Source organism: Leopardus geoffroyi, chromosome E3 (genome assembly GCF_018350155.1).
Source record: "Leopardus geoffroyi isolate Oge1 chromosome E3, O.geoffroyi_Oge1_pat1.0, whole genome shotgun sequence".
NCBI lineage: Eukaryota > Metazoa > Chordata > Mammalia > Carnivora > Felidae > Leopardus > Leopardus geoffroyi.
Window position 1 is genome coordinate 8,692,246 of NC_059340.1, and position 26,821 is coordinate 8,719,066.

The following is a 26,821-nucleotide window of genomic DNA, read 5'->3' on the forward strand; positions in this document are numbered from 1 at the left end:
TCCCCTAAACCAAGCAGGATCTGGATGCCACTTCCCAGCCCCCACGGGTGCCAGCCTTACCCATCCCTGCCTGTAGGTAAAGCCAGGCCCCTGGGAACCCCTCTGTTCTCTAGCTCCAGTGTGTATCCGACCCTGAACCGGCCCCTTGGCCACTGGCAGCGGCCAGGTGAGAAGTGAGGAATGGCTGAAAACAGGCGACGGTGGCCCAGTGACCCCCCCCCCCCCCCCCCCCCAGGCAGCCACACGTCTACCCCGTGTCTCCAGACCCCCAGGACTGGGGAACTGCACCCAGGGGGACCACCGCTCCTCTTCATACGGCTTCCCTCTGAGAATTAAAGTGGAAGCCCTGGCCGGAGACTTCTCCCGGTGGAAGGGAGTTACCAGTGAGGGCTCTGGGGGCCTGGAGTCATCCCCTCCCTACACACACGGCAAAAATGCGTTGAACCCCCCGCCATGCACCTTTCTGCTCCAATTCACCTTGAGAGACACACAGCAAAGCCCGCCCTCTCTCCTCCCTCCACCTTCCCTGCCAGATAAAGAGTAGCTGGTCCTCCGGGGGTAAACAGCCCCAGAGGAAAACACCCCTCTGGAAGACCAACCCCCAACCCAACAGTGTATCCGCTGTGTGAAGCAAAAGCAAGGAGTGATCAAAAACCTCATGAACTGGCAACACCGAGTATGAAGAACAGAATAAGCAAACTAAGGAGCAAATGAGAAATGTTCCAGGGTGGGTGCAGCCACACTTGGGTCAGACCAAAGAACCGACCGGAAGGCAGCAGGAAAGGCTAGAGAGACGGCAGGTGCAAAGCAAAGATTGTGGGACGTGGAGACACGGAAGGAGATGTGGGTGCGTGGGAGACCCAGCAGGAGAATTCTGGGGAAAACCCTCAGCGGCACGGGCTCAGGACCTGGGCTTCCTCCACCCAAGCCATTCCCCAACCTGATCTGTCCAAGGGAGAAGTGAGGCGTGGTTGCCAGCATAGCTGGTCTGGGTACCCAGCAGCCACGCGTGTCCGCTCTTCTCCCATGCATGTGCAGCACCCACCAAGTGTGCAGGAGCCGTGTCCACGTGTGCCCGTCCTATAGTCCCCGGCCAGGGCCAGATGCTGGCAGCTGTTGGGAAATGGTTGCAGAACGAGCGAGGGAATGAATGAGCCATGCCCATAGCCGGGGAAATCTGCCATGTATACCTGAATTTCCTAAATACATGATGAATAACCGTCTGATTTAAGTTCCAACCTGTGTTTAAAAGTTGGGATTTGCCTGGGGCGCCTGGGTGGCTCAGTCGGTTAAACGTCCAACTTGGGCTCAGGTCATGATTTGTGAGTTCAAGCTCCTCGTCGGGCTCTGTGCTGACAGCTCAGAGCCTGGAGCCTGCTTCCGATTCTGTGTCTCCCTCTCTCTCTCTGCCCCTCCCCCTGCTCATGCTCTCTCTGACGCGCGCTCTCTCTCTCTCTCTCTCTCTCTCTCTCAAAAATAAACATTAAAAAAAGTGTTTAAAAAAAGTTAGGATTTGCCTTGGGAAAAGTTCGCTATTTCATCTTGAACCCAGTGAACTTGGCACATCATCGGCAGGTGGTCAGGATGGCACCTGTCAGTACTGTCAGGCAGTTATGTTTAAGACCCTCAACACTTACATTGGTTTCTTTACCCTCTGTAGTCAGCAGACTCTCTTTTCTATGGCCCTGCCATTTTTCCTTGAGGTCTCGGCGGTTTCCAGTTGAGATGATGCGCTGAGATGTTTCGTAATTTAAGCCACCCCGGCCCGCCCCCTCGTACCCAGCACTTGGCTGCAGGGGCCCCGAGACACTGTCTTCTTCACAGAGCCACCCTAAAAATAGCTTTGTGTCTCTAAGCCATTTTATGAGTTGCTTAGGAACTTTTTTTTTTTTTTCAGACCATCTGAAAGCAGGATACTATTTCAAACAGGTTTATAAAGAGCGTTGAACCCGATCACAAGGCATCGGTTACCCCATTCAGGCGGCTGGGCGCTGATACGGTTGCCTCAAATCAGTGTTCCTTCCACTGCAGTCTGGAAAAGCCCCCGGGCCAGAGGGAGCCCAGATGCAGCAAACAGCAAAAACCAGGGCCTGAGTACCGTTTGGCTAACTCCTCGTATTAGGGGTGGGTGGTTAGGGCCAGACGGGCAGGCTTCAGGGACAGAAGAACCCTCTTGGAGCTGGGCCCGTTACGGGTGCCCTGAGCTGCCCCAGGGAGTAGCCAGGCCCGAGGCCAAGCCCTGTGAAGCTCCAGGGATGAGAGTGAAGGAGACCCCGCTCCCAGTGCGTGGGGACCTCACCTCTAACCTGTAAACTCAAAGCCCTGCCACTCCCCTGAGATGGAGCAGCTAGGAGGGGTTGGGAAGTGCTGGGGGTGGGGGCAGAAGCAGATGAGGGTCCCAGGAGCGGAGGGCAAGCCAGGGAGACAGCACAGGCTCACTGCGGGCCCACGAGTGGCGTTTGCCGTCGGAACGCGGGGCCCTGGGCTGATGGGTGGCCAGGGCAGGTGGTGGGCACAGCCTCGTGGCAGGACCTGCCGTAGAGCACGGAGCAGGAGACTGGGGCCGGTAGGCAACAGAGGGTTCCGGCCCACATGGAGTGTGGAGTCAGGGGTCCCCCGCCGGAGCGGGCCCTGAACCCCAACGAGGGTTCCCTTTTCTCCTGAAAGGACACATCTTAACCTATCTTTTCCTGGCTCTGTCTCCCTGACGAGATTGGGAGCCCCACCCCCACCCACGGACAGGGCGGCCTTCCCCACAACTCAAGCACACCTCTTCCCGATGGGCAGGTCCACACAACCCCTCGCTTCCCCAGCGCCAGGGACTCTGGCCTGTGTGACGGCGGGTCATTGTGGCCAGCTGGGAGCCGTGGTCACCCTGAGCCCGCCCGTTGCCAACTAACAGCGGTCTCTCTCTCTCTCTCTCTCTCACCTTTCCAGGGCCGACGAAATTGAAATGATCATGACGGACCTTGAAAGAGCAAACCAGGTAGGATGCTTCACGGCCTCGGACTTAAAGTCACCACAGCATAGCCACTTCTGTCATCTTGCAAGACATTTCTCTCTGAGTTAGCAGGCCGGTTACTCTTGTATTTTTTTACATAACAACTGTCCATGTCGACGCTTCTTCTGATGCCCTGAGAAGTGCTCTCCTGGGCAAAGTGTTTGGTGTGGTCCCAGCGCCCCAGACTCCGTGCTGAGAATTCACTTCAGGGTGGCCGCTGCTGGTCCTTTTTCTTAACCAATCCCTCAAACATCCGTCTCGGCTCCCGTGGCGGCCGTCATGCCCCAGACTTTGTCGCGGTGACTCGCACCGCAAAGAGGTCTCTACCCCTGCCTTTGGATGCACAGCCCCCTCCCGCCTGGTATTTAAGTCGTCACAGATGCTTTGGGGAAAGTACCCGGCACCGTGTCCGGAAAGGAACACCACACAGTACGGGGGGGGCTCTAAACCCTCAGCTGCCTGGAAAGACTTGGGCCACCCTGCAGAACCCCTGACTTCCCCCCGGGGACTCCACAGAGCAGTAAAACATTCCACATTCACAAATGATGCTGCTGCTTTGGAGAGAAGGGCTCTCCTGTTTATTTCCTTTATGAGCGAGGAGACGCGCCCAGAGCTGGGATGGATCTCAGCCCCAGGAGGCCACAGGCTGCGGCCTCTCCCCACTCGGTTCACAGCAGGGTAGCCACCCCGAGAGCACAGGAGAGCTTAGCGGTTTGCTTAGCGGTTTGCCTCGGGTGGCCTGGGCAGGTGCAGCCCCCCATAGGATGAAAACCCTCCCCGGATCTGCGGTCCCCGCATTCTACCACACGAGAGTTCCGCAGGCCAGCGGCCTCCTGGCGGCTGGCACTGCCGGCCCGCAGCTTGGCACGTGCTCAGGAAAGCGTGTCCTTGTCCATCCTGTCCAGTAAAAACGCCCCGGAGTCTGACTGGAATACGGAAGTCCGTTCACACATGGGAGCGATCTGGGGGTTTGTGGATGCCCTTTATTCTGGAAGGAAACTGTGCGGGTTCGGCGTTGCGCACTCAGACTCACCGCTGAGGATCCTGGGCCTGGGCCATAGAAGGCCCGCAATAGAGAGGCACGGAATGAGTCACCCGAGCTAGAATCTTCGCGCGTTAGTTCTCCTGATCCTAGTAGTAACTTCTTCTGTGCCTGGCTCTGTTCTGAGCACTTCACACGAACGGAGTCGCTGAACCCTCAGGGCAGCCCGCCGGGGTCAGTGCTGTTACGACTCCCATCTTACAGACAAGGAAACTGAGGTCACGGCTGCTCAGGCACAGAGCCAGGGGTAGGGCCCGTGCTCCTCACCGCCACACCCAGAGCCAGGGACGCGGGACCAGCGTTCACTTGGCCTTTCCTGCAGACCGTCCCAGCTCCCAACGCACCCGCCCCCACCACTCCTTGCTGTGAGGCACTGTTTCTGCTTCACCTCACGAAGGCGCTTGAGCATTTGTTTACCTTTATTTGCTGAACGAATTTGCTTTGGCCCCTTTGCTTTTACACAGCACGGCTCAACTTTGCAGCGACCTTAACTCGGGAGTAGTTGCTGGAGAGAGTTGACCTTCTCCGCGAGACAGCTGCCATTTGCACATCTCAGATTTGTTCCCGGGCCCATCTTGGGCGTGCCCGTCGTTTTGATGGCACTTTAGGGTAGGCTCCGGTTTGTTAAACAGAGAGCCTCGTCCTGGGGGTATCGAGCCTGGCTGTCTCGTACCGTCTCCGAGGCAGCCCCCAGGAACTGAAGAAGTTTGGCGGGGTCGGTGCACTTGAAAGTGCTGAGGGCCACCTGGAGGGACCTCAGTCCTGGGAGACACGAGGCAGGACTGTGGAGAAACGGGGCAACTCCAGAGTGACACTTGGTTCGGGTCCGGGAGTCTGGTATTTGCTGGCCATGTAGCCTCGGGCAAGTCTCTTAACTGCTTATATCTCTTTAAAAAAAGAAAAGGAAAGAAGCGAGATGAGCTCTGCAAACTAAGATGCGAGATGAAAAGCTTGTGGAGACTGGTCACACGACAACGGGAAAGTTCTTAACACTGCTGAAGCATACGCTTAAAGATTGGTTAAGACGGTGTATTTTGTTTGTATTTTACCACCATTAAAATGTTTAATGTTTAAACCTTTTTTTATAACGTGAGAAAGAAGGGGAGGGAACGAGAACTGGTGGTTCTCTGCACGAGTGTTTTGAAGGTTAGAGGTTAAAACGCCCAAGTGAAAAGTAGGTCCATAGATAAAATGTTAGCTTCCACAGTTGCCAAAGTAGCACTGATTTGATGGGAGAATTACAAAGTCCCGCGCTAGGGAAATGCCAGCATGGTGGGCACGGGAGAAGTATAGGGGAGTTCCGAGCGACGACTAAGGGTGAGCTGTAGCCTGATGATGTGGCTGCCAAGAGGCTGCATTAATAGAGATAGAGTTTCCAGAACGAAGGAGGTAGAGTCTCTGCATCGGTCTCCAGCAGTCCGGCCATGCCCAGGGAATTCCCATATATCCTGGAAACCACACTGTGAGGAAAAGTGTGCCTGGAACGCATGGCCACGGCCAAGCTCGGAGGCTGGTGGGAGGGAACCTACTCCAACGTAGAGAAGCCCTCTCTCAGTCCTGGCTCTCCAGAGGTGCCCGGAGCTGCCTGCCACCAGAGCTGTGAAGGCAGATGCGGGCCAGCCCTCACTGAGGGTGTGAGGTGCGGGAGCAGACACAGAGGAACAGAAGGAGGGATCGCGCTCGACGACTTGACGGCTTGACAAGGAGAAAAATTCCCCAGGTGGCCACGAGGAAGACGGTGTTACAGGTGGCACCGAAGGGCGCGGCGAGCTCTGCGGGTTCCAGGCCATTCCGTAAGGCTAGGACGAGGGGGTGCTGGGTGGGAGAGTGGGCCCCCAGGAGGGGGTCTAGATCCAGGTTCGGGGGAGGGGCTCTGTCGGAGAACGGCGGAGAATCACCGGGAGCGAGGCGTCGGACTTACGTTCTAGAAGGATCACCCTGGCGAAACATCAGAGAACGGATGGGAGCAGAGAGAACGGAAGCCAGGAGAGCCGTGAGCAGCTGTCGTGATACATCCAGGCCGCGATGACTCGGGCCTGAGCTGAGGTGGTCCCAGCGGAGAGGAGGCGGCGGGGCTGGAGGAGGGGCCGCCGGAGCCACGCGCCCGTGCAGGCGCAGCCAGACATCTGGTTCGGCCGCCTTTCCCATCAAGGGAGATCCCCAGGAGGAGCAATTTCCTAGTTCATTGGCATATAACATTATTTTTGCACCAGGTTTATAGTCAAAATGTTCTACCGAGACCTGACGCTGTTTTATCGCTGAAGCGCTCGTGTTTCTATCGTGGAAAAGCCGAAGAGCTGTCGGCGGCCGGCGGCCCCAGGTCCTGCTTACACCTGTTTGTTAAACTCCAAGGCACTTGCATTAGTGCTCCGCCTTAATAGGGGGCAGTGAGGGTCCAGAACTTTCGAGACCTCGTGGTGAACAAGAAGCCACAACTCTGTGCTTCGCGACCGTGTCAAACCGCCTGGGACCTCCGCCGTTCTGTCACTTGGCCAGCTGCGCCTTCACCTGGGAGCCCTTCCGAGTGGCTCTGGTGTGAGCAGCCGGCCGCACAGAGTCCCGGGGGGGCGGCCCTCTTCCCGCTAACCCGCCTCGTCCTTCTGGAGGAGACTGCCCCGCCGCGAGGGCCGCCCCTCGAAGTCTAGTTGGGAAGCCCGGTTCATCTTCACTGAGGCAAGAGTCAAGGGTGGAGAAGATTGCAGAGAGCCACAAGAAAGGCATGGCACTTTCTTCCACCAGCGTTTCTGTGTTCCAGCAGGGAACACCTGGGCTGGAGTCCCAGACACCCCCCCCGCCCCCGCTGCGGCCTTGAATGAACCCCCAGGCTCCCAGTGTGTTTCCCCATCTATAGAATGAGGGTAGTAATTCACACACCTGAGAGAACACTCCTGGAAAAACGCATTCGCTGAGGACATTTTAAAGACCTTTCTGGCTTTTTACTCAGTCCTACCGACTTTCTACCCGAGGATTCATGAATCGGGCGGCACCCCATCTAGCAGGCAGAAAGGAGCTCTGAGGAGCTGTGCCAAATGGAAGGCTTTTCTAGGCAGAAAAGGGAAGGACAAGGAAAGAGTGGATTGCTTCAGGCAAGGTCACCTTCCTGCAGGGGCCGGGAGGGGCCTGTCCTGTGGGCAGATGACGTCACTAGCGCTGACCAGGAAATTCCAGATTGACGGGTTAAAGGTCACATTCCCAGGAGAGGCTGACACTGCAGCTAGGTTAAGATCTTCAGTCTTGGTTTGCTGACTTGGGGCTTGACACAAGGGACTCCATTTGGGGCCTGTTGTCTCTTTTCTAACAGTTCCTCCCTTTTTTTTTTTTTTTTTTTTTTTTAATGTTTGCTTGTTTTGAAAGAGTGCGGGCACAGAGAGGGGCAGAGAGAGAGAATCCCAAGCAGACTGCACTGTCAGCGGTGAGACGGATGCAGGACTCAAACTCACGAATCGTGAGATCATGACTTGAGCGGAAATGGGGAGTCAGATGCTTAACCAGCTGAGCCATCCAGGTGCTCCAGCAAAACTCCCCCCTTTCGATCAGACCCTCATCCTGAGAGACGCGATCGAAATTTAAGGCGTCAGTGCCATTTTGAGCCACCGCTCTGTCGTTCTCGCAGCTTTGATGTGTGCGACATTCCCAGGTCATGGTGGTTTTTGCAGAATTCCTATGGTGGTCACAGAGTCATGACCTCAGGCTCACAGTTTCTTAGTGGGTCATTCTCTTCGTTCCTTTCCTGACATTCATTCCAGTCTTTGCGAGATCATTTGCTTGGCGGTTAGTGGTTTCGAACATGCGTTTAAAACTTTTGAGGGAAGACAGCGCACCGGGGAAGTTACTGTGATTATTAGAAGCAGGAGAATTCCCAGTGTCTGGAATGCACTTTGGAGCTGTGGTCCCCAAGACCCAAACTACTCAAAATCAAGGAAGTCAAAGAGAGATCCTGTTGAAAGAGTTGCTTGTCTAAGCCTGGCGGCTTGCTCCACTGTGGTTTTATGTAAATGAGTTTCTGCTTTCCCTGAAGTGTTCATCCAGGTGCATAAGCGATGTTGACCCCAGCACAGACCCCTCGTTCAGCCAGAACATGATCAAGGCCTATTCTCTTATCAGAACAACCTTGGCCAGAGAGCCTAAGGATCTTTGCTGAGCAGTTGTTGCTTAAGCAGCAGAGTGCCCGGTACTTTCATGAGTAAGGAGAGGTTCCTGGTCACAGCATCATTTGAATTTACTGCTAACCAGGGTAGTAGGCCCCAGCCGAAGGAAGCAGATCCTGACTCACAGAGACCTCCCAACGGGTCCTTCCCAACTCTAAATTCAGGGGCTGACCGATGAGGTGTCTCGGTCTGTAGACAGTTAGGGGCACTTTCGATAACCCTAAGAGGCTCTGCCCAGTTATGTGCCAGCCAGCCAGGCCTTCGTGGGCCCAGGGAGAATGGTAACCACCCCCAGATAGAGATCAGTCCTGTCGGGGCACAAAGCATTTCCACTAAGGTGACGCCGTTAATGCCCAGGTAGGAGTTTTTTTTTTATAACAAACCCAGCAGCCTGAAAGGCAAAGGTTTACCCTCCGCCCCCAACCCAGTAATGGCCTAGGAGATAGGGATGGTGGTGCTGTCTCCCCAGACGAATGCCAGATCCAGGAATGAAAAGGAAGAAGAAAGAGTTTCACATTCAGTTAAAGTCTGAGGTCTCCATCCAGCATCTTGGGCAGAAGCAGTCTACACAGATGTCCACTGCTTCTCTCCCCAGTCATTTGATGCAGAGGATCTCCAGTGATCCTACAAGACCAGCTGCCAGGGGGCGCCTTCTTTAGCTGTGAGGAGTGTAGGGAAGCTTCAGGTCCCTAGACCCTGGCTGCCATCCAGACAGGAGGACCTGGCCTAGTCGCTTCCAGGTGTCCCTCAGGGGCAGTCTTTGTTCCTAATGATTCCAAATCAGAAGGGTAGGAGATAATTAGAAACGTTAGTTTCAAGAGTCAGGGTCAGATACTTGAGGAAACCAGAAGTATTCAGGATCCAGTCCAGTTTTTGGGTCTATCACAAAACCTCAAAGACAATTAACAGGATTAGAATCTGATACCTACAAAGGTGCAAGCATCATTTTTCTCTCTGCGATTACCCCTATTCTTTTTGCACTACGGATAATCCCAGCAAAAGTAATTTTACATTCAGTTCGGCCTGGTTAAGTGCAGCGAGAACAGTGACCGACCACGTAAGCTTCTCCATGGTTTCAAAGCTAGAACTATGTAAGCAAAGTACCAGGTTGACTTTTTTTTTTTTTTTAAGGGGCTTTATTTATTGGGCCCATACAGTCAGTCTCAGTTCCTTGAAGCTGTCTGGTCATATCTGAGTCTAGGCCTGTCTCTCTCAAATACGACAAGTGAGTCAAAGCCTTGGTAATACAGCCAATATTTCCAGTTGTGTCCTGTTACAAGGATAACACGTTCTCATTGAACTTATGCAAATAACTAATTATATTGCCATGAAAAGAAAACTTTAAAGTTTCTGAGTTCCAGAGGGATCAGCTCAGGAGAAAAAGTAAATGTTTCATCTTTGTTTACAAAGGTATACTTTACCAAATTGCTGTGTGAGAAAAGTTTCCTTCTATCTGGAAAAACGAAACATCAGTGTTTCAAACAGGAAGTCATAAAAATTACAGTCATCCTCCTCAGCTGGTCCATTTCCTTGTTATTAGTCCTCATTCTGCTTGAATTCGGTTTTTTCTTTTTTTTCCTCATTAGTTCTGAAAATTCTTGCGCAGTTCAGTTTTATGACCTTGAACTTATCTGAAATCTGGACTTGTCAAAGTTCTTTGCATGAAGCCCCGTGAAGACGAAACACTTTTGTAGGAAAACGTTTGCAAAAGCATCTGAGTAAGACAGTAACTTTCTGTAAATGGCAGAGACTTAAAAGTGTCCATTGTTAAAGATCGGCTGAGAGTTCACTTGATAAGGAATTGTAGTTATTTCCGTGATGTATGACGTTTTAAGATAATAACTGGAATCATGACATAATACGAGAACAAACAGATTTCTAGGAATGTCATGCATTTCTGCAACTCTTACATACCTATGCAAATAAAGAAGGTTTAGTATTATATTTTGACAACACTTCCTTTGTGATTTAACATACCAAACAAGCCAAGGTAGTTTAACATCTCCCTTTTTGTAAGGTGAGAGAACAAATCTGTTGAGATGTCCAAGGGCCTCTCTGAAAAATCTCAAAGTTAGTTGAAAGTTAAAAAGAGTTCATTTAGGGGCCCCAGGGTGGTTCAGTCGGTTAAGCATCTGACTTTGGCTCAGGTCACAATCTTGTGGCTTGTGAGTTTGCATCCTGCATCGGGCTCTGGGCTGACAGCCCAGAGCCTGGAGCCTGCTTTGGATTCTGTGTTTCCCTCTCTCTCTGCTCCTCCCCCCTTGCACTCAGTTTCTCTCTCAAAAATAAATAAACATTAAAAAACATTTGTTTTTAAAGGGTTCATTTAGCATTTGATTCTTAGAAGTTTATTTAAAAAATCAAAAGATTTTAAAACACTTGGTCAAGTAGGATCATAGGTCACAGTGACACAATATTTACTCATCTATTTAACCACAGTGACGACTGAAGACCTTGAAGGCAAATACAGGAAGTTAAATAGTTGTTTAAAAATAAAAATAAATAAATACATACATGCATAAATACATAAATAAACATAAATAAATAAATAAAACCTTAGCTCTTTTAATAGAGAAGACTCAGCTTTCTTAAGGAATCAAAGACCTAATAATAAAGACCCAGGAAATTACTTTGACAAGACACAAAATCTTTGTTTTCCGGGCAGATAACTTAAAAGGTAAGGAAGAGCCTTTTACAATATCTTATCAAGAGCAACCAGGGGCGCCTGGGTGGCTCAGTGGGTAAAGCGTCCAACTGCAGCTCAGGTCATGATCTCACATATCGTGTTCAAGCCCCGCATCGGGCTCTGGACTGACAACTCAGAGCCTGGAGCCTGCTTTCGATTCTGTGTCTCCCTCTCTCTCTCTCTGCCCCTCCCCTGCTCATGCTGTCTCTCAAAAGTAAATAAAAACGTTAAAAACAATAAGAATTTAAAAAAGAGCAACCAATAGTTCAAGAAAACTTTGTCCTTTTTTTATTTTTTTAATATTTTTAAGCTTGTCTTTTTTTGAGAGAGAGGGAGAGAGAGAATCCCAAGCAAGCTCCACGCTGTCAGCACAGAGCCCAACATGAGGCTCAGTCTCACAAATCATGAGATCATGACCTGAGCCGAAGTCAAGAGTCAGACACTTAAGCGACTTAACCGCCACCCATGCACCCCAAACATTGTCCTTTTAAAAGAGAGAAAACCAAATTGTAATTTTGCACCGTATTACTTTTGATGTTAAAAGCCATTTAACTTTATTAAACGTATTCTAATCATAGCTGGCTCGACCAGACATGACAATCTCCTTCCAAAGACTTATTTTCCACAAATCTACAACTTTCTCTTTTACATTCAGATTTTGCCATACGTTTTCCCTCTTTCCCATTGTGAAATAAACAGCTTCACTTTAAGCCAAAATGCCTTTCTTTTCCCTCAACACAAAAGCCTTTCCTTTCCTCATACCTTCTTTGAGTAAAAACACACCTCTTACTTTCTTTACCTATGGAGATGTTTCCTTTATTATTTCTAGTAGCTTCATTACATATATTAGAATTTTTAACCCTTAGAAACTTTTCATTTCTAGTGGCAATGAAGAAGTAAGTTATTGGGAACTTTTACATCAGCATTCTGTGGCTCAGCAGATTTGTAAATGCAACGTATAATTTCTAGAAGCATACTTTCTCATAAATTTTTCAGTGTAGCACAAAACGTGTTTTACCGGTAGACCCAAATACCTTTGGTTCCTCCGTAAAAGGAAGCCAAGAGTGGATAAACCTGTGTTCCGTGATTAACTAGCCTCTTGCGATGAACCTCTCGGTGAAGCCACTTTGGAATTTGGAAGCATTTCGGAGGCTTCTGCTCACCAATTCAGTTGGTATCCTATTCTGTTTGTTTGATTTGGGGGCCCTGACTTTCAAGTGCACTTCTTAAATGATCTTATCTAACTAGATCCTTCCTCATAATGGCCCTTGTAATTCTAGGTTGTTTTTAATAAGATTCTGCCATTTTTTGCAGGTATTTAAAGTTTCTGAGACTATAGTTCCTAGACTTAAAATAAGTGGGTGTGCCAGGAGGTAGTATGCTTATCCTCAGAATTGTTATTACGATTTTAGCTAAGCCTTTGGGTCTTTTGGAGCAAAACTAATATCTACAAGGGATAGGCCGCTGGGTTGGGAGTTGTGTGATGTTTAACAGTGTTACCTCGCCGCATTGAAGTTTTCTTGAGGTTGACAGGTTCCCTAGTGTCGCTGTCTGTAGCCCATTTCTAACTCATCCTAATACAGGAGTCTTAGAGTTAGGTAGGTCTACAGAGGGACTCCAGTCACCAGCACAGGGCCACCTTGGGACACATGGCAAGAAGTGTCTCCTGTCTGGTGTATAGAGGACCTTTCTGACTTCCCTTCTGCAGAACCACTGAAGCAGGGTCATCTCTGGGGTTCTGGCTGTTCTCCAGAGTCGCGTGTGGGTATTGCCCAGAAGGATGACTTTGGTTGGTGTGCACTTTCCAAAGCAATGGAGTCCATCCCATAGGAAGGCTCACTTGTTGGCCTTGCCAGCCTCCCCCTCTCTTTTATCCCCTCCCTCCAGAGTACAGGGCCTTGTGGGGAGCAGGCCGAGAGGTCATCCCCCAGGAGAGCTTGCCTTCTCCTTGAAATTGTCCAAATGTGGGGTTATTTGCCCTTGAGCATGGTGACCAGAAAAATGGCCCCAAAAGATGCCGCTTCCCAAACCCCACAACTTGTGAATATAGTAGTGTACCTGGCAAGGGGGGAGGGGTGGGTTAAGGCTGTTAACAGCTGACCTTGAGGTGGGGAGATGACCCAGGTGTGTGTGAGTGCACCCGGCATAATCATAGGGTCCCCAGAGGCAGAAGAGTCCACGTCAGGGCGATAGGCTGGCTTTGAAGATGGAGGAAGGGGCCACTGCCAAGGAGTCTGGGTGGCCTCCAGAAGCAAGGAGTGGTAGGAAAACCGATTCTCCCCCAGAGCCTCGGCAACCCAGTCCTGCCCACACCTTGATCTTAGCCCAGTGAGCCCCAGTGCAGACTCCGAACAAAGATAATAAATTTGTGTTGCTAAAAGCAACTGAATTTGTAGTAATTCGTTCCAGCAGCCTTAGCAACGTAATTCAAGGAGGGCTGCCGGCTAACAGACCCCTGTTCCGATCCAGGGCCCACCTCTGGGACGCCGTAGGTCTACCTGGAGGCTCAGTCCATTGCCGGCTCGTGTGGCTGCTCCGTCACTGGAGAGACTTGCTCATCTCTGGTGGCCCCGAGCCTGGGTTTTCATGGCGACACATACAGAGGGGGACAAGACACAAAGACCGGGACCAAGATGGAAGAACACTGGATCCGACACCCACCACCACCACCACTGTTGAAAACCAGGGACCCCCAAAGGCTACACCTGAAATGGGTAAACTGGGAAACGGATTGGATTCCGACTTGTCTCAACCATGGTACTGGGAGGAGAAGACACGCCTCCCTAGAGAACGCCCAACCAGAGCCGCCTTTACGTGGGCCTGGAGCCTGCGTCCCACACCAGGTTGTGCCTGGCCTCGCCAGCCCTTCCCGTGAGCCTTCGCTGGCCCCACCAGCCGCAGCCACCCTCTCTGTGTCTGCCCTCGCCCGCTCTCTCTGTCCCACCCCGCCATGCCTCTCCTCCACATTTTGTGAATCAAATTTTTCAGACTTGAAGATCTGGAAATAGCTGTCAGCATCGTATATTCACATTCTAATGTGTCCGACTTCAGGGGCGGAGCTTAGGGAAAAGCTTTCTTATACTGCCCTTCCTGGGGCCCTTCGGGAGCCCTTGAGGAGCTGGGGGGGGGGGGAGGGGGGCTCCCCTTAGGCCTTCGTTTAGGATGAGGAGATACCCCGGACACCCGGTTCAGGCTGCCCTTCCCAAGACGCAGAGCTGTGACTTGGGCCAGCCAGTGTCACACGCGTGGGTATTGTCACTTCTTTCTGGTATCGTGACTGACAGAAGAATTCTTGAAACAAAGTGCTTCTAGCCACCTCCCGCCTTCCAAGTGACTGCTGAAGACCGCCTACAGTGTCTGGTCATCTTTCCTGTTTGATTAGACCCCTGTCCCCACAAGGTGGGCACTGTTAGGCCCTTGGCTCATGTTACCTCTTGGGTCCTCCGTTGGCCTGTGAGAGCCGGTGAGGCGGCTGCTTCTGTGTTTGTATCCAGGTTACCGGCAGATGCGGGCCGTGTCCCCATTCATTCATGTGACCTCCTCCCTCGCTGTCCCCTGTGCTCTCGGTGTTTACTCTCCCCTCCCAGGGAAGTACCGAAAGTAAGCAACAGCCAGCAAAGGAAGCGTCTCAGGGGAGCAGCTCAGGCTTGGCGAGGCGCCGTTCTCATCACAGGGCGGCCCCTCGATCACCCCCGGGTGATCTGCCAGCCAGAACCGCGGCCTCGCCCCCGCAGCTTTGCCTGAGCCGGGCGGGTTGGAGCGAGGGAGCCCGTCACCGGACACAGGGAGTCAGGGGTCTCGTGGCAGCCGCGGCTCCGTGTCTGGGGTTCCGGGTCAGAAAACACCACCGCCTTCCGCCTGCCATGGCTGATGCCGGTTCTTAGAAACCCTTGATCCGGTTGGATCGCCGTCCTCGGGAAGACGGAGGCCCTGCAAACAGGTGATCGCGCGGCACTGACCCAGCCCAGCGCCCCTTCTTTTCTGCCTCAGCGCCGGCGATGGGCCTGAATTTCCAACTACAGGAACTAATTCTGCCCGGCTGCTCCCACTCCTTCAGCTGCTCTTAGGCCTGCTTTTTCTTTTTTTTTTTTTTTTTTTTAGTCTGCTTTGTGCCTGTTTAGCTGCACAAGCCACCTCAACTGTTTTGTGTTGTGTTGTGTTGTTTTTGATGTCCTCGGGGTGTAAATCCTAAACAAATCCTAAAAATTCCAAATCGTCAAAACGCTGCCCTGAAGTAACCAAGTCAAGCCAAGTGAGAAAAGGCCGTGACCAGCATGGACAGGCCACAGAGTGACTCTGCACACGAACTTGGAAACAGAACGAGGTGCAGAAGCTCTGAAGAAATTCCACAAGCCGAGGAGAAAATCCTCAACAGCCAGATCCCTTGTTCCATGAGCCGCCCAGCGCGGGGGGCAGCTAAATGCCCGTATGAGAGCCTTGACGTGAACCCGTCGCCCAGGCCTGCCTGAGCTCTGCTGGTTCCAGAACACTCCCAGGCGGGGCAGGGTGGTGGTGCGGCCTCACTGGCTGCTCCCGGAACAGCTTCTCCACTCGGCTAAGGAATAGTTTTCCTAGTCAGAGATACTAGAAACATGTCAAAGAACACCTCATTCCTGGCAGAGTTGTGGAGATTTTATGCCCCAGGGTTCTGCCTACCAGAAAAGGAAGGGAAAACTTTTCAGTAGTAACGACACGATTATCGGAAAAACTCGGAGGGGCGCATCTGGAACTCTTCCTCACTGAAGAGGAGACTCTCTGCAGAAAGTGAGCCAGAAATCACCCCTGCTATCGTCGCCACGCCGGTCACATTGTCGCCTTTCCCGACAGGCCGTCCCGGATTCTGTTTGGAGCAGAGCGTGGGCGGCGGCTGTGTGAGCTCAGCGGGGCCTGGCCAGGCGCCATGTGAATTAGATGGGGTGAGGCTCCGGGCGCCCCCGGAGGAGCAAGGCAGGCGGCCATCAGCACCAATTTCTGTTGCCGTTAGAAATACCCGAATTTGCGCGCAGAGATAGATTTCGCAGAACGATCGTGCGTCAGAGAACCGCTCCAGGCCGCCGGACCCGTCCGCCCCTCCCTCCGCCAGCTCCATTGATCGGGCTCACTCCCCGATTCCCTTCAGTTCTTTCAGCAATTAGTTGACACGTGCTGTCGCGCCGCAAAATCGGAAAACACACAGAATAGCCCTGCTCGGCCGGGCTTTCCTCGTTCATCTCTTCTGTCGGCGCGACGTGAGGCCGGTGGAAAGAAGCGGCGCGCGATCTCCCAGCCCGCACGCCCAGGACTGCCTGCCGTTCTCCCCCGTCTCAGAGTTCCGTCTGCCTCGTGATTGTAGAATCGGGACGAGCCCGTTCACGAGACGCTCGCGGATGAGCTGTGAGCACAGTATACTTCGGCGGACGCTAATCCCCGCGAGGTCCCTGAGAAGGTGACTGTGTCCCCAGTTCTGGCGGGGACGGTGGAGGCGTCGTGGGCAGAGGCAACTTGCCCCGGTTGCGCCGCTCCCCGGCGCCTTCGCGGGCGGCGGGCACTGGCGTGTCCCAGTCTCGTCCGGTGGGAAATCCTGCTCTGCCATCCGGTAGCATTGGTCGCCTCGTCTGGGAATGACCTGCAAAGAGGGGTCCACCCTTTCCTCCTCAGCCCCCTTCCTGCGGTTGGCTCCTCACCCCGAGTGGGCCCGGCCGCCGCCCCGGGTTGCCCCGGCTGCCTGGGGGTGCCGGCCTCGGCCGGCTTGGTCAGGTGAAGGGTTAAATGTGTTGAAATAAGCCTGGACCTCACAAAAGAAGTGACATTTACACCCTGGACGTTTATGGAAATACTTGCCGAAGGAAAACAACCACAACATTGTGCGTGTTTTTAGGAAGAGAATGCCAAAGTGTCTTTAATTCACTGTTTACCCGTGAGAATTACTCCCAGGAGTGATCCTGCAATAAAATCTTCTTGGTCTATGAGAATAGAGAGAAATTGAATCAAAAGACTCTATTTCCACTTGTATTTATTCAGTCTGGGAAATTCAGTGGGCCGGAGCATTAGTATCAGCAGGGGATTCCTTGCTCCTAGCGTTAAATTACTGTCATAATCGCTCAATTATTTCTTCCTTGTACTGTTTAAAATAAAAATCCATCACATTCTATGTTTTTTTTCTAGCATTTATTAGGTTGAGTGTTTAGGAAAATCAATTATAGTCAGTCAGGCATGAATTGATGAATGTTCTTGTAATAATTGTCAGTTGTTAAACTGAATGTACTTTCTCTTCTCACTCTTTTCATTTCCTTCAGAGGGCAGAGGTGGCTCAGAGAGAGGCGGAGACCTTGAGGGAACAGCTCTCGTCGGCCAACCACTCTCTCCAGCTGGCCTCGCAGATCCAGAAGGCGCCGGACGTGGTGGGTAGCCCGGCCCCGTGGGGACTCTGTGTGCCTCGCGTCTGCACCTCTGTGCTACAGCTGCTTGCCTTTGCTCACGGATGTTGCATCTGGGGGAAAACAGTTGAACCGGTGCTGTGTTGGTCGGGAATGCTTCGGACAGTCTGGGGACGGGACTCGTTAGGGTCAGAGGAAGGACTATGCCGATGGCGCATCAGTGCTACCCGGTCGCCAGCCCAGCGTAGAGGCCGAGGCGGGAGATCCCCCTCACTCCCAGAGGGAGTGCCTTCCTGGCTAGGCCTGTGGGGAGACGGCTGGCAGGGGGGTGGGGGTGTGAAACAAGAGCCTTGCCAGAATCACATTGGAAAATTGGAGGTTGGGTCTCCACCTCGATGTGTCCTTCCAGAGTGAGAAAACAGTTGGCGATGAGCAGGGCGGGCCAAAGAAGTAATAACACAGTTAACGCGCTCTGAGTCTGCGTAATGGCAGAATCTCTCTGGAAGTGCCAGCATTCCGAAGGAGCGAGGCACTCGTCTCGGTCCCTTCTTTGCTTCTGGATTTTTCTAAGATTAGTAAAAATTGTTCTTAGCCGGAACTTTTCCCAGCTCGAGCAAGGCAGCTTGGACCTATCAGATTACAGGCTCTCGCCTTCTGGGCTCTGAGCAGTGACTTAGGGCAGCACGGAATTAAGACCCGGATATTGGAGCCACGCCCCTGGGGTCAGACCCGCCTTTCGTTAGCTGTGTGACTTGGGGCAAGGAACTTGCCTTCCCTGAGCCTGGGTTTCATCACTGGTTTTGTAAGGGTTCCAGGACATTCTTACGAGCAAGTAGCTTAGAACAAGGCCTGACCCGTAATCTGTGTCATTCGGCTTCAGCGGTTCCTCTTACTGTGGCTGGCCTCACCATCTCTGATCCGGGAGCCCTGGGTCCAAAGCGCTGACTCGTAACCTGTTTACTCACAGACCTCAGGTAGTCAAACTTGTGCAGCGTCAGTGTCCTCGTGTGCAGAGTAGGAGTGAGTGGCCCTGAGGCCCTTCAGCTCCTGTCACCTGTGGTGGGTGAATTATGCTTATAAGTGTCCTTTTCTTTAACAAAGAGTTACAGGGTGCCTGCCGTGTGCCAGGACCCGCAGTGGACGGTGGGAGAGCAGGGGGGTCAGGGGGGAGGTGCCAGGCCCTTCCAGAGAGGGCACAGTCTAACCAGGAGCCTTGCTGCTGTGATAACTCACACGTCGGCCGGACAGCCATTCTTCTACTTCACCTGTGAGGCGGGTGTTTCATTTCTTTACCTAGATGAGGAAGCGGAAGTTCTGGACTGTGAACCCCTTGCCCCAGAACGCTGGGCCCCGCAGGGGCTAAGCCAGGACTCGACTGGGTCTTTGTAAAATTATTCCCTAGGAGCAAACCTAGTTTTAGTGCTAGGACCCCTTTTTATGAACGGATTTTCGGGCACCCAGTTGGCTCAGTCGGTTAAACATCCGACTTCGGCTCAGGTCATGATCTCTCAGTTGGTGCTCAAGCCCCAGGTCCGGCTCTGTGCTGACAGCTCAGAGCCTGGAGCCTGCTTCGGATTCTGTGTCTCCCTCTCTCTGTGCCCCTCCCCTGCTCACACTCCATCTCTCTCTCTCTCTCTCTCTCTCTCTCTCTCTCTCTTTCTCTCTGTCTCTCTCAAAAAAAAATGAGCGCTAAAAAAATTAAAAAAAAAAAAAAGAATGGGTTTTCGTATTCTTTCCTTAAGTTAACGTTTAATTTTTAAAATTAATTCATTAGGGGCACCTGATGACTCAGTCGGTTAAATGTCCGACTTTGGCTCAGGACGTGATCTCACGGTTCATGAGTTCAAGCCCCGCGTTGGACTCTCAGCTATCAGTGAGCCCACCTCGCATACTCTGTCCCGCTCTCTCTGTCCCTCCCCCACTTGCGCGCGCTCTCCCTCTCTCAGAAATAAACATTTTTAAAAATCACTTAAAATAATAATATTAATTAATTAATATTAACTAAAACATGATTTAAGTGTTTCCGAAAACAGAAAAATTCTTCACTCAAGGGGCCATCCCAACTTCACGGACCCTGATATTAATTTTACCTGAAGTGTCCCATGGGCTCTGTCACCGTCCCCTGATCCAAGTGTACCTCCCTGGACCCAGCGCCACACTGAGGCAAGGGGAAGCCCTCGAGGAAGGAGCCGGTTTGGCGTCTCTCAGCCTCTGTGGTCACCTTGGGTTCTCTCGAGAAAGCTGTCCATGCTCCGTGTCTACACGGGGCTCCTGAGCTAAAGGTTTTTGATTGAAGGGCTTTCTGGCACCATCCTGGACTGTAGCAACCAAAACATTTCAGGAGGAAATGAATGTTTTTGCAGGTAGAGTCAGTTGTGGGTCCTTGAGGCGCTTAAACACTTCATCATGGGCTAAGTGCAGTGTTTACATGGCTCCGGTTCAGCCTTCCAGGAGCGGGCCTGCCAGGGCTCCCCCCGGGTGTGCGTTCCCAGTAGCTCCAGCCCCAGCCCCAGCCGGTCGGGGAGCAAACATAGGAAACGGGGCCAGCGGGAAAATATCTGTTGGGCTTGGCTGGCAGGACTCGGCAGAGAAACAGTAGAGTCTATAGATCTAGCAAAAGCCAAAACCGATCCGTTGGGTGTCTTAACGGAATCGCCTGTTCTGGAAGGTGAGCCGTCTCTCGGCGAGCTCTAGCTCTGCGTGAGGGGCCTCACTGGGGCTTTATATGGTTGTCTCGTTTATGCCTCAAGACACCGCAGTCATTAGAGGTAGGTTTTATTATCCTCGTTTTACAAGTAAGGGAACGGGCCCAGAGGAGTTAAGTAATGTACCCAAGGTCACAGAGCTAGAAGACGCCCAAGCAGAACTTGATCCTAAGTTGTCCTACTCCGGAACGCATTCTTTCTCCCCCACGTCAAGCTACTCTCCTTCGTGTGCGTTGAATGAGACGGGACATATTCAGGTCCTTTGTCAAGTAGTTATAGACCAGTATTAGTCCAGGGCTCTGGGACACCACCTCAGACCACCCCTTGAACCTAAACAAACCATAACAGTAGAAAACGCATCTAGCAGGCGAACCTACCAGGTGACTCTACCCGATGGAGTCTGCCTACTTTGGCCACTTGGTGTTGGCAGAAATACGGGGGGTCGGTAGGAAAGAGAAGTACAGCTGAGGTCCCTGTGGCCTCATCTTTCCCCTGCGGGAGTAAATGTAAGTAAGGTATTAGCCTGGGTTCAGGCATCTGTCTCTGAGTCTCGGGTCCTAGGTGCACCTTCGTTTCACAGTTCGATCTTCCCTGACTTTCCCTGTCTTGCATGGGGCTCTGGCATCTCATCCCTATTTGATATGGAAACGGCCGCTGGATAAAAAGAGGTCATTACGTAGCTTATCCAGGACTCCGACGCGGGCAGCTGGGGAGGGGGGGGGGTGAACGGAGCTCAAAGGGACATAACTCATTGGGGTCCTCCACCAGTAGCTTCTGCTTTTATGGTCATTTAAGTTGTGTTTTTGTTTGTTTGTTTGTTTTGTTTTGTTTTTTTGGAGAGAGAGACCGTGTGAGTGGGGGAAGGGCAGAGAGAATCCCAAGCGGGCTCCGTGCTGCCAGCTCCAGAGCCCCACGTGGGCCTCAGACTCACAAAACTGTGAGACCATGACCTTGAGCTGAAATCAAGAGTCAGACACTTAACTGACTGAACCACCCAGGCACCCTCTTTTTATAATGTTTATTTATTTTGTTAATGTTTAGTTTAGAGAGAGTGCAAGTGGAAGAGGGGCAGAGAGAGGGGCACAGAGAATCTGAAGCGGGCTCCACGCTGTCAGCACAAAGCCCGATGTGGGGCTCAAATTCACAAACCTCGGATCGAGACCTGAGCCAAAGTCAGACATTCAACCGACTGAGCCACCCGGTGTCCCTGTAATGTTTTTAGACTCTGCAGAGTATTTTCACATCCTCTCCTGGCTCCTGAGCTGTCAGAGCCCCCGCCCCCAACACCTGGCACCCGTGAAGAGCGTAGGACCCCCTCTGGGTCGTGGAAGCCCAGAGTCGTGGGTACGTCCCTGCTGGGACAGACTCTGGGGACCTGGTTGTGGTGCCCACCCGGGCCTCTTGTCAGACTTGGAGAAGTCAGCTTCTGTTCCTTCCTTGAGAGGCTTGTCCGAGCCAGAGTCCTGACCCTGAACCCCATCAGACTCGCCGGGGAGTTTCCTGGGTCCTACCCCACACTCCCTGAGCCTGTGTCTCCAGGGTTGAGCCCAGAACCCATACATTTTCTGAAGCCCCCAAGTGACTCGGGTGCAACTGAATTGAGGCCCAGACGGACACGAGGGAGCCGGTGGTGCTGACCCTCCTTGTGACCGTCTCCTGGGCCCTTGTCTGCTTCTTCCTATCTCCCGTGTCGTGTGTCTTCATGATGGGACAGCCAGGAAGTGAGCCACGTTTGGGCTTCAAGTAGAATGCTCTTTTCTGTCTCATTTCCAAGGTCTTACTGATTTGGGTGGATGATCTCATCTCATTTAGCTTATGTAAGACACAAATGGCTTTGGCTGTGTTATGAATGAGGAATCTGGCCTGGGTGCCTGAGACATAGCTGATGTGCCCAAGGTCTCACACGGCCAGCTTGTGGCCAGGCCAGACTAGGACCCTGGCGTTGAGAAGATGGCCCTCTGGGACTGCCTGCCCCCAGGTCCCCAGCCTGAATCCGGGTTCGGCAGTGAGAGCTGCTGTTTTTACACATATCATGTGAGCCACTGATCCCTGGTCTGTGAACTTGCACTTGCCTGCTTAAAATCCCGGATCCCCCGATTTGGCTTGTTTTACCAGCTCTCCCCAAGAGCACTCGAAACCGTTGTTATGGCTGGCATCCCTCAGGTTGGAAAATTGATAAGTAAATTAGATATTGTGGCTCAGTCTTTACTCCCCGTAAGTCTGACCTCCCCAGATATCCCTTGCATTGTGTCCCCAAGCCCGCCACCTCAAGGCGCCTCTGGCCACCCTTCTGAGCAGTCGGTCACCATCAGGTGGCAGCGGGCTCGGTCCTTTTCAAGCTGGCCTGGCATCAGTCACTCCCCCTTATGCCCTGTCCCTGCTCTTTCTGACCTCTCTGCCCTCCTGTGGTGCCCCCACCCTCAAATGGAGCCCCTCTTCCTTCTGACAACTCCTGCCAACCCTCCACCCCCGCCTCTCCCTCTCACGGCTCCCAGGTGTTTCTGTCACTAGTGTCCCAGGCCCTAACCCCTGGCGTTGCCAGGAGGACTTGTCTCGGGTCCCCGTGGCTCCTGACCTTGGTTGTTGGCTGGCGTGGTGCTCCCCAAACTCTCTGTGGCCAAGGACGGCTTGTTTGCTTATTCGCTGCCGATCCGTTGCAGACCGATGGTTTTACAAAAGACAGTAAGAGCGTCACAGCCGTGGCGAACTGCTGTGCAAGTTTCTAAATGCTCACTCTGCATTTCTCTGCGTGTCTCACTGTATCAGCAACAGTCTGTGAGCTGGCACCAGGCCAGGGAGCACACTCTGGACAGAGCTGATCTGGACAGCACGCGCCCTTTAAATAAGCTGGCGGGAAGACGCTCGCTAGGGCCATGTGCACGTCTGCCAGAAGTCAGGAGGAAGTGAACCCACTTTATAATACGACACAAACCAAAGAAACAGAAAAGAGTCACTCCTTTACACACAGAACTTGACATTCTTAAGTGACAAAAGTCCTTAACTTCCTGGGGAGGGGGCAGTAGATATGAAAAATTATTTCCCTGGCGACGGGCTGTCCCCCAACGTGAGAAGTCGGTGACCAGCACATCGTGCGTGGGATGGATTGGCTGCATCTGCCGGCTGGGGCTGTAGCCGCTAGTGTTTTCCATCCCCGAGAAGTGGGGGCACCCGGGCGGCTCGGTCAGTTGAGCGTCTGACTCTTGGTTTCGGTTCAGGGCATGATCTCAAGGCTCGTGGGTCTGGAGCCCCGCGTCGGGCTCTGCTGGCAGTGTGGAGCCTGCTTGGGATTCTCTCTCTCCCTCTCTGTCTGCCCCTCCCCCGCTCATGCCCCCAGCACACAGCTGGACCCTTTCTGTCACCTTATTCAGATCTTTGCACAGGTGTCACAATGTCAACGGGGCTTTTCCTGACCATCTTATTAAAACCCCACTGCCGGGGCAACGGGGTGGCTCAGGCCATTAAGCCTCTGACTCTTGATTCTGGCTCGGGTCGTGATCTCACGGTCCGTGGGTCCAAGCCCCCTGTCAGGCTCTGCGCTGGTGGTGCAGAGCCTGCTTAGGCGTCTCTGTCTCTGTCTCTGTCTCTTTCTCTCTCTCTGCCCCTCCCCCACTTGCACGCACATGCGCTCTCTCTCTCTCTCTCAAAAATAAATAAGCTTTAAAAAAACGCAAATCAGTAAAACCCCACCACCTCGCCCAAGTCTGACCCCGGGCCCCGCCCCCGCTTCAGTCTCCTGATGGCCTGGTTGCCGCCCAACACGCTTATGCTATCAGCCAACACATCTGATGCGGCTCGCACGCCCAGCCTCCTCCCGCTGGCTGGATGCTCCGTAACGACAGGGACCGTTGTCCTGTGCTCACTGTACGCCCGACTCCTGGTGGGCACCCAGTAAACCCTTGTCCGCCGGTCGAATCCAGGCGCATTTGCCGTGCAGACAGGAAGGTGGTGCAGGGAGGGTGTTGGCGGGTCCGGGCGGAGGCAGGAGGTCACGCCTCACCCTGAGCTCACCATCCGCCTCCCTCTACCTGCGTGTTCTTGCCCAAGCCCTGCCCGAACCCCGGGGGGCTTTGTCATTTCCTTTCTCCTCCGCAGGAGCAGGCCATAGAGGTGCTGACCCGCTCCAGCCTGGAAGTGGAGTTGGCCGCCAAAGAGCGGGAGATCGCCCAGCTGGTGGAGGACGTGCAGAGACTCCAGGCCAGCCTCACGAAGCTGCGGGAGAACTCGGCCAGCCAGATCTCCCAGCTCGAGCAGCAGCTGAGTGCCAAGAACAGCACGCTCAAAGTAAGGGCGCCGAGGGGGCCGCAGGCCGAGGGAGGGCTGGACCCGCGAGCCTGCCCACTGCCCCGCCTTCCTCCGCACACGGCCCTGGGGGGGGGGGGGGGGGGGGGGGGGGGGGGGCGACTGGCGCGGCGCTTCTGGCTCCCCTCAGTGGGTTGCTTCTGTCCCCGGCATCGGGGGCACGTGCCGGGTGTAGTGACCGTGGCGGGAGCCCTTGTCCCGGAAGCCACCTTATTCGTTTGCCCCGTCTTGGCTGTTGCAATGAGTAGATCTCATGTTTGCAATCTGCACGGGTCACGGTGAGAACTTGTTCTCCGTCAGGAAGCCAAAGTGACCGCTTAGGTTTTTCTTGGTCTGAACTCCAGCCGTCAACAAGCGTTTTTCCCTCCTGTGGGAACAGTGAGGATCCCCTGGACACGTCTGTCAGAAGCCTGGGTGCACCGGGGCCGTCAGATCCTTCTGGAAAGCATCTTGTCTGGGACTGACCGCAAGTAGGGCAACCTTGAGCCTCCGTGAGGGAGCTAGAAGCAGGGTCCTGGGGCCCAAGACGGGGAGAGTGCCTTTGAACCCTTACCAGCTCTTGCCCGGACGGCACTGCCCTCGATGGGCCATCCCTTGCAGGCAGCGCTTGGTAGAAGGGCCCCATCCTGCGCCCACCCGTGGCCATGCTTCCCAGCCCGGGATGTCAGACTGCCACTTTGCGCACTTGCTGGTGAAGGGTTGGTCACAAGCTGTCTGCACAGACGTGCCCTTTGTCCAGCTCTGCCAACCTTTTAGTATACTTTTTAAAAATAATTGCACTTGATTTATTTCCAGCCTGTTGCAGCTAATGTAACGTGAAGGTAATCCTCGCACCCTAGGTTTGTGGTGCCCCAGAGAGCCACGGGGCCTCGGAGGTAGCTTGTTTGACGCTAAGTGACAGGACTAGTGACGTGTGGGCCCAGCTCCTGGGCCAGATGTGCCCCCGCTCCGCCGTGCCTCCCCAGCCTGGGCGATGCCCTCCCGGGCCTCCCGCCCTGCCCCGCGTGCGTGTGCAGAGCACATGAATGACGGCCGAGCACAGCCGTCCGTATACTAAATGCAGTACATCCAGATGAGTTATACAAAAACATCAGGAAAACTTTTTCTTATAGAAGGTACTTCCAAGGCGTAGTTAGGCCCGTTTGGATTTTTTTTTTTTTTTTAATTTTTTTTTTCAACATTTATTTATTTTTGGGACAGAGAGAGACAGAGCATGAACGGGGGAGGGGCAGAGAGAGAGGAAGACACAGAATCCGAAGCAGGCTCCAGGCTCTGAGCCATCAGCCCAGAGCCCGACGCGGGGCTCGAACTCACGGACCGCGAGATCGTGACCTGGCTGAAGTCGGACGCTCAACCGACTGCGCCACCCAGGCGCCCCCTGGATTTTTTTTAAAAAACTGACATTTTCCTTCCCAGCGCACGACCGTGTCTCTGACCCAGAGCCGAGTTTCCAACAGGTTCTGTGCTCCCGTCAGCTCGCTGGCCTGACCTCGCTGACTCAGGGCCCCCACCGTACCTCCCCCTCTGGTCTCTTCCTGGCCCCTTCGGGGTGGATTTCACTCACTGTCCGAGGAACCGCTGGGTGCCTGGGTCCCTCGGAAGAGCCGGTCCTGCCGACTTTGGGGAGAGGGTTGAGGACCCGGTCACATTTGTCATCAGCCCGTGGCATTTATTTCTTCTGAGTTTCTTACTCTCCCGTCAGCCTGCCCAGTGAGCACTGGCACTCATTTTTTATTTCTAGATTAAATTTAATTTTCTCATGTTATAGCCATTTCTGACCCCAGCAGTGGCATTATTATTAGATAATTTGCCTTCCTCTCCTTTGTTACAGTTAAGGGGTCTGACTCAGATACAATCCCGCATTTGACTATGAGAGGGAGGCTATAGACCTTACATTTTTTATTATAGAGCAATTTCTTCTAAATCAGTTAACGTTTTAATGTTTGCCTTCTCAAAAAAAAAAATGAAACGCAGTTTCACAAATTAATGTTCTTTATCCGTATCTTGGGGGAATTCTTTAATACGGTGCAGTTAATGAAACAATTTGGCAATACTTCTTCCAAAATTACCGCTCCCTTATCTTCATCTGATCTAATAATCAAAACATATCCTCTAGTAACAAGACTCTGATTCTAATTATCTTAACCCCTTGTCACCAGGAGTGAAGATCTCCCCAATATTGAACCCGCACGCAAAAGGCATCAGCATCCCCCAAAGAACGCCTCTATGCCTCCCTCACCCAAAGGAACGAGGTTAATTGAACCAGTTCCCTTCCCGGGGCTTTTTTTTTTTTCCTGATGTGTATAATTTATAGTCTCAAATCTAAACTAAACAGCAATACAATTATGAAGAAAATAGGAATGAGACCTGTCAAATGGGCGGCTTGCCGCTTCCGCAGTGGTGGCAGGGGGCGGGTCTCCCACCCAGCAGCGGTCCCTCGGAAGCAGCCAGGAGCCACACCTGAGCTTGCCCTGGGGCTTTCCTTTCTTCCTCCTCCCTCTCCCGCCCCACCGCAGCCTCTTCCTTCTTGGGCCGTGTCGTTCAGCTCTGGGGGACCCTGGGACGCGGCGCGTGGGGCTCGAAT

General features: G+C 53.0%; 1 protein-coding gene across 13 annotated transcripts in view; it reads left to right on the plus strand.

Moving 5' to 3' along the window:
• Positions 1–26,821, plus strand: part of CUX1 (cut like homeobox 1) — a 376,259-nt gene that overhangs the window by 265,264 nt on the left and 84,174 nt on the right. For 9 of the 13 annotated variants that reach the window (XM_045461928.1, XM_045461932.1, XM_045461925.1 and 6 more), the window contains 3 exons: positions 2,938–2,986; positions 17,153–17,257; positions 24,031–24,219. In XM_045461928.1, coding sequence (XP_045317884.1) covers positions 2,938–2,986; positions 17,153–17,257; positions 24,031–24,219 — 343 coding nt within the window. The remainder of the gene's footprint in view (positions 1–2,937; positions 2,987–17,152; positions 17,258–24,030; positions 24,220–26,821) is intronic. The other 4 variants (XM_045461926.1, XM_045461933.1, XM_045461924.1 and 1 more) reach the window with 1 other exon arrangement.